This window comes from Erithacus rubecula (assembly GCF_903797595.1).
Source record: "Erithacus rubecula genome assembly, chromosome: 4".
Lineage (NCBI taxonomy): Eukaryota > Metazoa > Chordata > Aves > Passeriformes > Muscicapidae > Erithacus > Erithacus rubecula.
This window is the reverse complement of record NC_136686.1, coordinates 25,207,502-25,222,867: the sequence shown is the minus strand read 5'-3', so window position 1 is coordinate 25,222,867 and position 15,366 is coordinate 25,207,502. Positions and strand designations below refer to the sequence as shown.

The window sequence follows — 15,366 nt, the reverse complement described above, 5'->3', positions numbered from 1 at the left end:
CTTTAACATCCTGCCACCAAATGAATAGTTAGATGAAAACTCCCATTCTTGTCATTCTAGGAGTCCCCTGTGGATACTCAAGTGATTGCAAAGGTGTGAGGGAAGAGGTTCTAGGGTTGGGAAAATCACAGAAGGGCAAAAATACAGTGTGGTCACAAAGAGATCAAACAGCTGTGAAAGCAGGTTGTCTGTTGAACTCATGTGAATGTAGCAATGGCATCTCTTGGTTTATATTTGTAGCATAAACTTGTTAATTTCCTTCTCCTTAACCCCTTGAAGTACCCTCATATTATGCATTTCAGAGCTGAGTAGATAATGTGCTGTTTTCTAAATAACCAAATATATGTTCAAATATTTTGTGTCTAAAACATTCTAACTTCTAAAACTTACTCCGAAAAAGTGACTAGTGTTTCTGTAGTCTCTGTTTAAATCAAAATGGAGAAAAACAACTCTGATACTCTCTGTTGCTTACTTTTATCATCATACTCCTTACTACACATCATTGTTAAAATAAGTGAAGAGTGGTATCAGTCACTAGAAAAATATGCATCTGGATTTTGTAATCATAACAAAGCATTGAGGGCGTGATCCAGAGATTTTTAGGTGTCTCACCCCTGCAAGTGACTCACTGAGCTAGAATTATGCATTTTGTTCATTGGACTGCCAAAAGATTGTTCAAGAAAACTCACATGTTGACTGGGGAGCTTCACAGAAGTTAGGGTGCCCAGATGGAAGAGCATGTGTCAGACAAGGATACACACAGACATTCTGATGCCTGTTCAGTGAACATGTCTGTTTTTCTTCACATTGACTCGAAAATGTAAAATGCATAAATGTTGTGAAAAATAAGGGTCAGGAGTACCATTATATCCTTTGTCTGCCTCTTTTAGCCAGGAAGCTGTAAGACACAGGAAATCAGCTCCATTGGTATATGTGTAGACATGGCACTTGGGGATGTGGTCTTCTGGTGGATTTGGCAGTGTTGGGTTTATGGTTGGACTTGATGACCTTAGAGGTCTTTTCCAAGCTAAATGATTCTGTGATTCCATGGTAATTACAAGGTAGATATATCAGAGCATTGCAACTCAACTCCCATGAGTTGGAATTACCTTGGTTACAGGAGATGTAACCCAGCTCTGTCACTTGGAGAGCACCCTAGTTGGTAGGCTGCTGCATTGGGTGAGACTGGTGCTGGTTTTGATGGACAGGGGGTGTGCACTAGACTTAATACTTACCTATGTGTTCCTCTGAGTTAAGGCACTGCTTCCTTCTGCTACTCTGAAGTAATTTCCTGGCTACTTGAGAGTGTGCAGGTGACATTGCCAGTTCCAAATGTGCTTGCCAAGTACTTCATTGTTTCCAGAACTAGGTGGTAGTGAGTGGGTGACTTCTTTTTCCACGATTAGCTTACTGTTTTGGAGGCTTGAGCAATGTTTAGCACTTAAATAGTATTTAGGCACAGCCATGTGGGGTATTAAGTTAGTATTGACATTTGCAGGTGTGAAGGTGTCACTGAATACCATGAAAATAGTAATCAGATTACATTCTGTAAAAATGCTCTTCTTTCATTTAATGATTTTTCTATGCTAGCAGGTAATTTCGTCATTCAAGACAGTTCTTCCATGACTTTATTTAATCTCTATCACAACTAAATAACTAAATAGACATAGTTACTGTGTTTCTATGCATCTTGATGCTTTGTAGTTAAAAAAAAAAAAAAAAAAAGGCAAGAAATATATTTTCTTGTTATTTGCATTTTCTCTAAATCTTCTTTTGAAAGGCTTTTCGAGGCATAAGTATGAAAATTAAGTTAGCTGTCCATGACTGACCAACCAGTATTGTCTATGGCAGAAGTTCACAAGCTGTGTCTCAGCAAAGCAGCAGGTAAACACTGTCTGAAGGGCCAATATTGAAAGATGTTCCTACTCCAACATTAACAGAAGTGAAAAATAAATTTTGGAAGCCTGGCCCAGGGTGAATATTGTTTCACATTGTCAGCTAGCCTATTTCAGCTGTGGCTGGGTTGTGATTAATTGGATGATTTGCTCAGGAAACAGGGCTGAAAAATTCCATGGCTAATATGATTTGAATACAGGAAAGTTTAAAATGGAGAACCCATTCATCTATGTAGTTACTACATCTCCCTGTGCTTAATGATTTTTTGTGGTTTATTATTTGCCTTTTTTTAATGACTTCTCCCTACTTGTGATTAGAAGTGTTATCAGGAAAAACTAGATATTTGGAAATGTCCAGACTTTCCAAAGTTTGGTTTATTTAGCAATGTGGTATTCCCCTTGCTGCTTTCCACTTGAGGATTTAGCTGAACATTAACATGATTATCTTTCATAGCATACTGTGAAAGAGATGCTAAACCACTCACTCACTCAGCAGCCTTTGTCAACACTTCAGATTGTAAAGGAAGAACATAAATGAAAAGGATGTTGATTTACAGCTGAAAGGATGGTCTTTAACACATTGGATCACTAGCTGAGTTTCTAAAACGCTGTTTACTGAAATTCTCAGTTATGCCTTGCAAGCAAATAATGCAAATCATTTGTAGAATAAACAAATGTGTAGACTTGAAATTTTTATTTTAATTATCCCTTTGAGTCTAATAATAATTTTTTTTCTCCTTGCACAAAATTAAATATTCACTATTTAAGAGATTTTAGTCAATATTTAAGAGATTTCAGAACCTAAAGACAACTGAATAATTTTTGAGTCAAAAATAGGAGGAGTTATACAGGTCTGCCTCCTGTCTGCTATATATCTTCAATTTAATGCTAATAGATGATGTGTGATTAAATTCTGACGCCAGCTTTGAGAAATCCCATGTTAACTTAGGGATAATTAAATATGGAAATCTGTTATGAATGCTGTGTAAGTAACTTTTATTTGTGCTTAGTAAAGTACAAAATGGGCATCTCTGTTTATAAAGCTATTGTTTAAGGTTCCCTTTTGTTCTGTCCTTGATTTAATTCAGTCTATTCAAGTTTTGCTCAAACAGCAGGTTTGGTCATTAGTAAATAACACAAAAATAGCTCAACTCTTTGATCTCTACAGTCCTTACATATAATATGCTTGAAGGCATGCATAATATAAATATTTTGTAAGTGCAAATAATTAAAAGATTTTGTATAATAGACATGTTGAAACTAGCAGTATTTTGAAGATTTTCAGTTCCTGTCAGATGACACAGGGAGAAAATAAGCAAGAAAAATCTCAAATAATATCAGAATTTACAAATAATTTGGTTTTAATAGCAGTTATAAAATTATTATGCTTTTAAATACCATTATTAACATAGAAGAAAAAATATTCTTATTCATTTACATAATTATAAAATGTATAGTAATTTTATGCTTTGTGTATGAGCTGTCTTTACATTCATAAGTGCAAAAATTGACAAGGTGCATCAAAGTTCTGGTTCTATTTGGAGTGTGTTACTGTGTTTACTTAGTTGATCTGCTGAAAAAGTATTTCTAGTTAAAGAATTTTGTTACTTTTTTGATTATTAGACTGTTAGGTTGAACATCATCCTATGACTGTGACACAGCTCAGTGAACAAATTCCATCTTTGCACTCTAATCAATATTGAGGAATCCAATGAAATTGTCAGGTCCTGGTGTGAACTCCATCTCCAATGGATACATCAGGGGGAAGTCCCTGCCAGTGTAACTGCTGATGCACACAGTTTTCATTCTTGAAAGCTGTATAGCAATTTCATTTTGGAGCTAGTTGTCATTAACTTCTTGCCCTTTTTACAGCAATTTATTTCCAAAAATTGTGAATGAGGAGGTAGCCTGTTAACTTGAGTGGCCTTTTTTCTGACCTGTGTGATTCTGGGGCTTATGTAGGAAAAGGGAGATATTTCTGTTGATCACTTAAAACCAGTTCTTAAACAGCTTTGATCTCTAATGCACTGCAAGGAACTCTAGAAGGTCCTTTCTAAAGCTAGCAGCATCTTTGCATTTTCCCAAGGCTCAAATTGTTCATATATATATAACTGCAAAGCTTTGTGTAGCATAAAATACAGAGATTTTGTAAAATGAACTGTTAATTATTCTCAATCCTTCACATTGGTAATTATGCTCAGTAATTATTTGTGCAAATATTAAAATAAAAGTATTTCTATATGCTAGTTTTGTTGAAGCAAGAGACATTCTCAAAAGACGTTGCATATTGCAAATGCACTTTTGCTTAGAATACATTTGATTTCTTTCTCTCTGGTGTCTGAGGGTACAGTTTAGGGAAAGTGCAGGCTCCACTGAAATCAGCAGTCCTGGCTTGTCTCATCTTTGACAGAGCATTTCAGCTCTGTCAGTTACTTGGATCAGAAAGCTGAAAAGTACTAGAGGAAAACAAAAATGGAAGTTTTTTGCCTGGTACAACTGACTAAACCCTCAGTGCCAGTGCAAGAGGTAGGGAGAGGAAGTTGGATTATCTTTTCTACCTGCAGCCCACACTGGTTTTACCTAAATGTGTCAGGAAGCTGTATTTTAAGAAAGCAAATGACCAGTTTTCCTTGTAGGATAGATACAAGATTTAAGAGATAAAAGATACAAGAAAGAGATTACTCTTGACATTTAACAGCTCTTGTAAATAAAGTGCCTGGCACTGTTCTGTCAAGTGTATGAAACTCCTGAGCAATCTATCATCATTCTTTCTTAGGCCCTCTAGATTACTATAATGATACTTCATCTTTTTAATCTGTTATTTTTCTCTTGTTTTGCTAGAGAATTGTGGCGCTGTTGTTTCATTTGCTTTGGTTTGAAATTGAAAGGCACATGAAGGAAGGGTGGAGGCTGGAGTTCTCTACCTGTCACGCAGAACAGACGGAGCTGAGCTGTATCTTAGTTTGTGTAAAAGCAAATTCTGATCTCAGTCCTGCCCTTATGGAGGCTGAGGAGCCTGCACAGGCAAATTCCATACTTGCCGTGAATGTACACCATCATCGGCTTTTGCTGACAGCTTCAGTCAGCTGGCACAAGAAGCTTCACAACCCCAGGCAACTTTTGATTATCCATAACTTAAATGCTTTAACATTCTGGAAATAAAGATCTGCAGCTTAAACTTGGCACGGGGCTCTGTGGGAAACCAGTGAAGCACAAGGAACAACAGAAGGCGAGGAAGTTCAGGCAGTGTAGCCAAGGAGACACCCAGGTGCATAGCAGCAGTTATCTGGTTCTTTTCTGTGAGTCTCACAAGCATGTGTAAGTACATTGCACTGCTGTTTCCAGTAGGATTTAGGAGGGGAATGTAGAGCCAAAGCCAAGCTGGCACTTCTGAGAGGCCAGAGCACTTGGAGAAGCACTGTACTGCTGCTTGAGATGTCAGTATTTGGGTAGAATCCAGTTGTAGGTTTGCTTGCAGTTTGAGTACTCAAATGAAATGGCTGTGATTCTGAACTTTCTCCTTTTGTCTTGGTGTCTGTATTCTGGCATTATTTTATTCTTGATTATTTATTACATTAGTTTCACAGATCTATCAGGTGAATGACAAGTATATAATCAACTGCATTTTGAGGATAAAGAATATTGCAAAGTTTCTATCTTTCTCTTCTTTGGTATCTGTAAATTTTGCCAAAACCCAGCTAAGTATGATCCTGTGCAAGTAAGCTGATGGCTCAATACTAGGTTTTCCATTAATGCTCTAAAGATATTTGCTTCCAGAAAAGATCAATTAAGTGTATTTTTGTGGATTCCTGCCGTGAGGATGATACTGTAATGGTGCAAGTATGCCTTCATGAAGGATAAAGAGTATTGTTGCCTCTGGACTTCACATATAAAAACATTATTACAATCTCTTGTTACTTCATATTTGGTGATTGCTTACTTGGGGTTCCTTGTTTCTTTGTTTCTTTTTTACTAAACAGACTTGGATTATCACTTGCTTTTGTCTTCAACTACTCCTACTTAATCCTCTTGTCAAAGCCAAGAGTTCCTGCGGGAATCCAGTCACAGATGATGTGAATGACATTGCAAAATTGGTAAGTACTTTTTATTTTACATTATTCTGTAGGTTAAAAAATATTCAGTGTCTAAGGGCACTTACATTTTTAAGCAGTTAGTAAATCTGTATTAGAACGAGGGGAATATTAAAAGAAAATCCATCAACATCTGTCATTTGAGCAAAATGGTTTTTTGCAGTGAGAGTAGTTCCAGTGTTAATTGAAGAGGTTACTTTGACCAAAATGGAATGTACGTGCTTATGTAGTTTCCTGACTCCGGACTTCAATACAAAGTGTCAAAACTCTTTATTTCCTCAAACATTCTTTCAGAGCAGATTGTTCCCCATGCAGATGAAAGATTATTATCTTTGTGTTATGGACTTGCATGGACCAGACTAGAAGCAAGCACAGCTGAATTGAAGCAGAAATCTTTTTCCTTGAGTGTATGAAAGACAAGTGCATATAAATAAAGCACATGTATAAAAATAGTATGGTATTAGACATCATTGTAGCAATCAAAGCAATAACAATTAAACAGGTTTTGCAGTCTTTGGGTGTGAGTGGGTTACATGGATTATATGTTTCTCTACTTGCTGTACCCAGAAGTTTAAGTCTGAAGGACTCAAATTCATTTAAGGAAATTTTAACTGTTACTTAACTGACCACTGCATTAACCTGAAAAACTGCATCTGCTTGTGAAGTCAATTGGTGTTTAGCTCCACTGAAGTTAATAATTATACTATTTTGCAGTAGTGCAGGAAATAGCACTGAAGTTTTTAAGAAAGAATATGTACTTAACACTTAGGCATATCTTCATCTGCATATTGAATCTAGCTGAAAATTGTGGCTTCATTCTGGGAAAACAGTTGCAACATCTGCTATTATTATCAAACACTTAAATTGAAGCCCCTAGCATTTTCTGCCTGTGCAGTGTTCTTGTTTTCTTTGGTCCTTTTTGTATACATTGGCACATAGTGTGAATCTCTAGGAGTGCTCTACAGTCCTACTTAAATGTTTAGTGCTTCAAATTAGTCCCTTTAGGCAGAATTTTGAAGTATTGGCATATTTATTCCAGATAATATTTCATCTCTTGGAAGAGTATTAAGCTTTGATGTAAACCTGTTGAAAGCATGCAAGAATCCCTGTGAGGGCTGGTGAAATTGTGTAGTGCAGGAATAGTAATAACTTTTTGTCAATTATGTGTCCTGACACCAAATGCTTCAACTTTCCCTTTAGTGCAATTAAAACTTCAAGATTGTATAAATGCAGATTGCAAAAGATGTGCAAGCTTGAATAATCACACTGTCCAGGTTACACTGTTCTGCTTCTGCCAAGCTTGAGGAGAGTGGGGCTGGGCTGAGCTTCTTTGCACACTCTTCCTTATTCTCCTGACTTAGACCCATATCTTTCAGATCACCCTACAAATGCAAAGTTACCAAGCAAGTTCAAAGATACTTTGGGTTGGAGAAATAACAGAGAGGTGCAGAAATTACAAAGCCCCAGACAAATAGATTCTCTCTGTTTTGAGTTGTATGAGTTGTTCTGAGAATGTTTTGAGGAAAGTCTGTCTCCCTATTTTGTCTGTGTTAATATTTGCAGAAATAATTTCAATATTAAGTCACTTGAGAATTAAAAAGATAAGGTGAAAATAAGTTTAGCACCCTCAATGTAGTATAAGAACCCTTTGTTTCAATTAGTGTGACTATACTGCATGTTGATCATTCTCATCATTCTCTTTTGAAATTCTACAACATGGCAACTAAACATTGAGAATAAAATTTCAAAAATGCATAATAAGGTTTAAGGTACTTTTAAAGCAAAACTTCATTAGCTGACAGTGTGAGTATGAGAAGGGAAAACCCTACACAGAATACTGACTGATCTTACTACTTTGTAGCAAGTGCAGGTTTTTTATGGTCTATGAACTCTATCCTTAGTACAAATATAAAAAGGATTCCAACACGATATTACTTAAAAATATGATTCAGGAGACCTTAAAACTCTTGCAGATTGAAGTAAAATTTTGTACCATTTCTTCTTTTTGAAACACAATATACTCATTGTGAGTATATGAATGAATGATATTCTTATATATGATGATGTGTATCTTCAAAATTCAACCCAAGCCACTCCTCATATGACTCACTCTCTAGACCCCTCCCCAGTTTTGCTGCTCTTTGTTGTTCCTCTTGCAGTAAGGAGCCCAAAACTGGACAAAGGACTTGAGCTGTGGCCTCACAAGTGCCAAATAAAGGAAGATAATGGCTTCCCTGGTCCTGCTGGCCACACTACTGCTGATACAGGCCAGGATGCCACTGTCCTTGGCCACCTGGGCACATGTTCAGCCAGCTCTCAGCCACCACCCCCAGGGCCTTTTCCTCCATACAGCCACTGTTCCCCTGACTTGTAGCACAGGGCAGAGCTGCTGTGACAAGTGCAGGACCTGGCACTTCACTTTATTGAATCTCAGATAATTTGCCCCAGTCAACTGATAGAGCCTGTCCAGCTTCCCCTGTAGAGACTTCCAACTTTCTAGCAGATCAACTCTGCCACCAACTTAGTGACTGAGATTGTTCTTGGTTGCCTTGTCTAGATCATCACTAAAGATAATAAACTGATACTGGCTGACCCCAGTAGGGAGCCCTGGGGAGCACTAGTCACCACCTGGTTCTGGCACCATTCACCATCAGTCTCTGGACCCAGCAATCCAGACAGTTTTTACCCAGTGAAAGGTGTACTTTCCAAAGCATGAGCTGCCAGCTTCTCTAGGAGAATGCTGTGGGAGACAGTATCAAGGTACTGAAATCCAGGTAGACAACATCCACAGCCTTTCCCTTTGTCTAGAGATCCTATTGGCCTTTAAGTAAAAGTTTTATTTCTTTGCTGAATCTGTGCCTGTAGAACACAGGGTCTTTAATAAATATCCTTCCCTTTCATACTGAGAACAAACTGTAGCCCGGGGGATTTCCCTAAAGTGTTATGTGTACAGTTATTGCTCATAGTTATTGTGGTGTTATCCACCAACTCTGTCACATTTGGACACTGTGATATAATAGTTATTCCTAAATGCTTTACTCTCAGCCAGACTGTCATGTTCTTTAACTCTTTTTGTCCACAGTCATGACTATAGTCCCATCTCTGTGTGCAATAAACTATCTGTTCTGTGGTAGTGCCACAAACGCCATCACTTAAGGATATTGGCATCTCTTCCTCCTGTCTCATCACAAATTATCAGACATAACTAGTTTAGAGCCTAGATTCACTTTGGCATGAATCCTCCTTGGAGGCAGAGTATGATCTCTTTCATTTCCCCAAAACGTTAACCTTTCCTGGGCCATTTCTCCTCACTGGGAAGTTACATCACCATCTCTCCCCTGCCATTCAAGTCTTAAGCAAGGGTGTCTGATTTGGCTCTTGACACTACACAGACCCTTCAATGTTCACTTTTAAAACCTTCGTTGTTTTTCTTGTCATAATAGGAGAAATTTTTTTTGTAGTTCTTTGGACAAACAAGTGCATTTTTCTTCCAAATTCTTGGTCGATAAAAATCCAGTCTATGAAAAATCTTTTTCTAGTTTCAGCTTCTGTAGTTTTGCTCTTCTGTCTGTTCACATGCTGCTGCTCTGACCCTTTATCTTCTACTTATTTCCTTCAAGCTGTTCCTCCTTTTTTTTTTCCCCACTATCAATGGCAAGCTTCTCGGGTTTATCTTCAAAGGTACTATTAACACTGCCTGTATTGTCATAACACATGCTGAGTTTGCCCTCAGATTCTCCTCATTATTTCCATGGTATCTGTTACACTGTTTGTGGCCACAGGAAAGATGCTCCTTGATGAACTCCAGGCAGATTCCCATCCTCTTCCTATTTCATGCTAAAATTCTTTGCAGTATGAATCCATATCCCTCATTTGGCTTTTTCTCCAGCATGTTTTCCCACACACACATACACACACAGTTCTACTGCAGTGCACCTGCAGCTTTCTAAAGAGTGCCACAATTCCCTACCTAATCTTTGTTTATTTGGTACTGGGCTTGCTCCAAGTACTGTAAACCCTCTACACCACTTGTAGAAGACTCCTGAGCATGACTGTGGCTGTGTTCTGCTCAATTTTATTGTACTGTAGGATATGAGAACATGCCTCAGTCAAGACCCTCTGTGAATATAGATATGAGATGTCTACTAAACTTAGGCTGTTGGAGAATAAGCAAGGCATGCTGTGCAGTGCCCAAAATGTGGGTCACTTGCCTAATCAACTTTGTTTTGAGTAATAAATTGAGGACAGATGTGTGGTGCAACTTGTTTTCAGTAGTCTCAATCTTTTCACCAGCATCATGCTAGGCTCACACCAGAAGAAAGGATTGGAAAGAAAGCAATTAAATAATCATAAGGTTTCTGAGCATTAATCAATGTAAGGCCAAATCAGACTGGTATCTCTTCATAAAAAATTACTTGTATATTCTGAAAGATTAAATTTATTCACATCTAGGTTTTGTCACATGAAGAATATATCCTAAGTAAAATGGTCTTAAGAAGCAAAGAACAATTGAACAATCGTTTTTGCTTTTTAATGGTGAGAACTTTAAAAGAGGATAATTTCATACCTATAGAGAATGTAAGCATTTAGAGAGAATTCATTCTGCACTACTCATCACGTGACCTCCTTCTTCTTTTGTAATGAAGATGTCTGGAGGGAAGCACATTACTTGATGAGCAAATGTTCTGTATTATGAAACTGTAATTGCAGCACCTGCCAATAAAGTCTGTCCCCATTGTTCTTTTCAGCACAGTAAGTCAGCAGAAAGCTGCATTGCTGTAATTGTGCATTTGATTTTGCATAAGAATTAGGAATCAGTTGTATGTATGCTTTTTAAATATGAACATCCAAACCTACATATAAATAGAATTTTCACTGAGCTGTGCAGTATGCACAGAATACCTACATATTTTTATTTTATCTATTAACAAAATCTAAGATATCTTTTCTTCCCTGAACTACTTCTCTAAAGCAGTTTTCTTCTTTTGATTGTTGGAAGCCCAAACAATAGTCAGGATTTACTGACCACTTCCTTGTTTGAGACATGCTGTGAAGTACTTTGCTTTCACATTACATCTTTGCTGTAAATATGTACTTTACACTCTCTGCCACATTTGTTTTTTTATTTTTAAATGGATCTAACTCTCCTGAGTGAAGGGGTTATAAAAAATTATCCAGAGTTGTTATGCTGCAAATAATCTGCCACTATGACTGTAAAAAGTGTGAACGGAAATTGTTAGCATGTTGTCTTAAGCCAAATGATGAAGATTTTATTAACTGTTTCATTAGCAGATGAGATAGAGTAGATTGCAGAGATGAATGATAGACAGTAGCAGCTCCTGCAGGAAAAGCCAGGGAAGCAGTGAGAAAGAGCTGGAGAGGGACTTTTGACAAGGGCACGTAGTGCTAGGACAAGGAGGAAGGGCTTTAAACTGAAAGAAGATAAATTTAGATTAGATATAAGCAAGAAAATCTTTACTGTGAGGTTGGTGAGGTGCTGGAGCAGGTTGCCTAGAGAAATGATGGATGGCCCTTCCCTGGAAAGGTGTCAGGACCAAGTTCAATGGAGCTCTGAGCAACCTGGTTGCAGTGAAGCATGTCCCTGTCCATGGTAGGGGGTTGGAACCAGATGATCTGGTAAGTCCCTTCCAACCCAAATCATTCTATTATTCTATGAAAAGAGCAGGAAAAGGGAAACAAATACAGAGAAATTCAAGACAGAAATTATATCCAAAGGGAAAGTACATTTTTCCCATCATATGCTTCAGAGTAAAAAAGAAAACACTGACAATGGAAAATGGTAACTTTTACTTTATTAACATACTTTATTTTTATATGTGTATAAAATTTTTTATCTGTGCCTGTTTCCTTATCATTTTCATAACAATTACAATAAAGGGAATTTTCAAGACCAATAGCCCTCATTTCAAAGCATGTGCAGATAATCATCTCTCATGTCTGCTGTTGCGATTAAAGACTTAAAGTTTATGGAACCCAAATCACTTTTGCATCCTTTTATCATCTCCCCATCTATTTGAGCATTTTTAAAAACATGTTTGGGTTACGCAATGTTAACATTGCTATATTAAATATTCAGATCTTTCTATGTCAAAAGTAATCTTACATTACCCAGTTTGAGATTATGTTACAGCTGGGAATATAGCACTTATTTTTAGTTTTCTATGGATTTAAACACATAAGTATAGACTCCCTGCCCTTCAACTTTTCTCAGCCTGCTAGGATATCTGCAATCACACACAGCCATTAAATCAGGGAAAAATTTTGTGATATTCTAATTGCAATTCAATGCTTTTTAGTTCTATACATTACAAGACTATCAGTTGACATTTTCCATAGTAATCAAAACCGTTACTTCTGTTTAAAGCAAGGTAACTCGTGCAGGCAGGTGTTTTGTGGCCTCCCAGATTTGTCACTGTTCTCATGGAGTTGAGTGGAGGAGCTAATAAAAAAACATTCTAGGACTTAGGTGGTTTCATGGGACAGTTCTTTTCCAAACACCTTTCCTCAGGCAGGTCAGAGCTGCCTTTCCAAGTGCTCCTGGTTGGAAGCCACAGCAGTCAGGCACCCTGCACAGAGTGGGTGTGCAGAGCCCATTCATTCTTTTCAGGATCATTTCAGCAGATGAAAATCAAGTGATTGGGTTTGGATCAGAGTCCTGGTGGTTAGTGTTCAAGAAAATTTCAAAATATATTTCAGCAAAGCAAGAGAGTACAAAATGCAAAGCTAGTATAGGCATATCCTTCATTCTTATATCAGGGGCTTTACCCTATTTTCTGTGTGTGAATTGGGAAGTCCATGTGAGACACAAATGTAACTCCCTTTGACTGAGATCCATGGTTTACCAGCACAGCATCTGACATGTGGATTTCAGTCAACAAAATTTTAACAAGTTTGGTCTTGAGGCAGTGCATGCATTTTGTCTTTGACACCCTCCTCCCAGTGATCTTCATTTTTAGTAGTAAATTCAAAAATATCTTATCTGATTCACAGTCTGTCAAGGAGAGAAATATCTGAGGCTGAGCTGTATGCTCCAGCTCTGATTGAGAAGGTGTAAGAGCTCTTGGGCACTTAAATTTTTTGTAACTGTGCGTGAAAAGTGCTTGAGAGGCTCTGATGCCAGAAAGTAGATTGTATACATAATGCATATAAATTCTTGTAGTGTTCACTGATATGGAACAAATTTAATCTTCCAGTGACCTTTCTTAAAGAACAGTGGTTTTGCTGGCTCTGCTAAGTGTGGAATCCCTCTAGAGTGAGTATGGGAAACTTTGCACATAGAGTAGCATCTTCACTATCTATGCTGCTTGAAGTGCTGCTAATCCTACCTCTCTAGGCATGCAAAGGAAGCTATAAAAAAAAAAAAAAAAAAAGAAAAATTAAAATAGTGTGCTGCGATGCCATGATGTTTTAAAGAAAGGAATTACAGTAAAAAAAATTGGATTCGGATTTAAAATAAATCTGATGTACTAAAGAAAAAACAAATATATTGAAATATTTTTCAGTATTTATAGCATCTTGAATCAACTCCCCAAAATGCCAGGTAAATAGGAATTAATAGAGAGAATTTTAGTGGTGCTTCTGCTTTGGGAATGTGTAGGTATAAAAGAAGAATAAAAGTAGAAACAACTGTTTTGTGTGAGGGAATTTTTAAGGATCATTTATATAGTAACTGTTCCAAAGCTGTGGGAGAAAGATAGATGTCATTGAGCTGAAAAATTGTAGCTTAGCCCACAAAAATTAAAAAATGTCTGGAATTCACTTGTGTTTGGCTGTGTATAAGTATTGTCCTTGATCATTTCTAGAACCATAATGCTTTGAAATAACTGGTTTAATTTTAAATTGAAACAAAATTTTAAATAAAAAATAAAACATTATATTTGCCAAACAAACTACTACCTAAAAACTGCTCAGGGGGAAAAGAAATCCCTGTGCTGGTTGCTATAGCAGCAGAATCAAAAGCAGCCATAACAGAATGATCTTTAACCTGAAGCAGAAATGCTTTTACACCAAAGGAGCTACATCTGTGCGTGTTGTTTTTGACTATGTGAATTTCAAACTAGGATGAGAAATATCAATTGAGGCTTTCATTGATAGAAAGTAGGTTTGCTGCATCATTTATGTATCATATTATGGCTAAACCTTTTCAAAAAAATACTTCAAAAGACTTTGGATTTGTAGCAGTCCAGTGACTGTTTGACTGTTCATCTCCCAACATTCCCCAGATGTTTAACCATGTCTCACAGTAGTGCTTGATCCCATTGCTGTCAGATTGTACAGTATAATTCAGTGGGAACTCCTCTTCCACTCCTTGTCTTTGCTGCAGCACATTTCATACTCCTCCACATCTGCAAAGCTGCAGCTTACGTGTGTGGAAGCTCTCCTCTGCCCCAGGACATTGCTATGAGATAATGATATTGCTCATCATTAGTCAGAAGCACAACTCCAAAATTAAAGTTGTACTCAAGTGTTTTTCTGACCTGGTCCATAACTAAGCACAAGGCAGGCAAGTATTTATGTTCAGATGCATGTTGAAGTTGGATGTTATTTGAAGGAAAAAGGCCTAGATACTTTTGGGTCCTCTGCTGTCTACAGTAGAAGTTGTCATGTAAACACTTCAAGGAATTAAAAGACAGAAGGGCAGTGGAGTTTCAGCAGTAATGAAAAACATCAGATCACTTCTCCTCAACCCATTGTTGACTTTAATTCTCCTGGGAAGCAGTAGCATTGAACATGATGAGGTCAGATCAGATCTGTGCATATTACAGAGCTCTGGAAAGATGGTTCACTTGGGAGCAAGCAAGTGTCAATAGCAGTTTCACAGGAAAGTGAGTATGTAAGTAACTGGTTTTGCCTATACCTGGTAAATTACTGCAAGTTTTGTGTTGAATATTTGGTAGAATTTGTTGAATGCAGTAATGGAAACGAATTCTTACTTTGTGTAGTAAGTAATAACAGTTTTGTTATCTGTTTATTGTAGGTTGGAAATCTCCCAAATGATTATATGATAACCCTTAAATATGTCCCGAAGATGGATAGTCTGGTATGTACAACCACTTCAAGTTAATTCCAGTAATAAAGCCCACTGTAACGTTTTGTACCTAGTCCTATGTCTTAGCAAGTTACAGTTAAATAATCTTTATTTCACTTTTCATATGGTTCCCAAGTATTTATATAAAAGAAATGTAGAGAGATTCCTGAAGTCCCTTAAAAGCTTTTTAATTATGGTTATTCTAGGGAAATATTTCTTCATACTAAATTTTTAACTTTTTTTTTTTTTTCAGGAAAAGTCAAATTTTAATTGTGCTATTATTTCATCAGTAGTATATCATTGTGTCAATTGCAAAATATTGCTTTCTTAA

The 15,366-nt window shown here is 37.2% G+C and overlaps 2 protein-coding genes and 1 long non-coding RNA gene across 4 annotated transcripts in view; 2 read left to right on the top strand and 1 right to left on the bottom strand.

The window, feature by feature from the left end:
• LOC306800726 overlaps positions 1-15,366 on the bottom strand; it is a 599,049-nt gene that overhangs the window by 488,014 nt on the left and 95,669 nt on the right. The window lies entirely within an intron of this gene.
• KITLG (KIT ligand) overlaps positions 1-15,366 on the top strand; it is a 52,765-nt gene that overhangs the window by 19,427 nt on the left and 17,972 nt on the right. For both annotated transcript variants that reach the window (XM_079303027.1, XM_079303026.1), the window contains exons 2-3: positions 5,876-5,989; positions 14,985-15,047. In XM_079303027.1, coding sequence (XP_079159153.1) covers positions 5,876-5,989; positions 14,985-15,047 — 177 coding nt within the window. The remainder of the gene's footprint in view (positions 1-5,875; positions 5,990-14,984; positions 15,048-15,366) is intronic.
• Positions 1-15,366, top strand: part of GALNT4 (polypeptide N-acetylgalactosaminyltransferase 4) — a 372,781-nt gene that overhangs the window by 356,665 nt on the left and 750 nt on the right. The gene's annotated exons all lie outside the window — the stretch shown is intronic.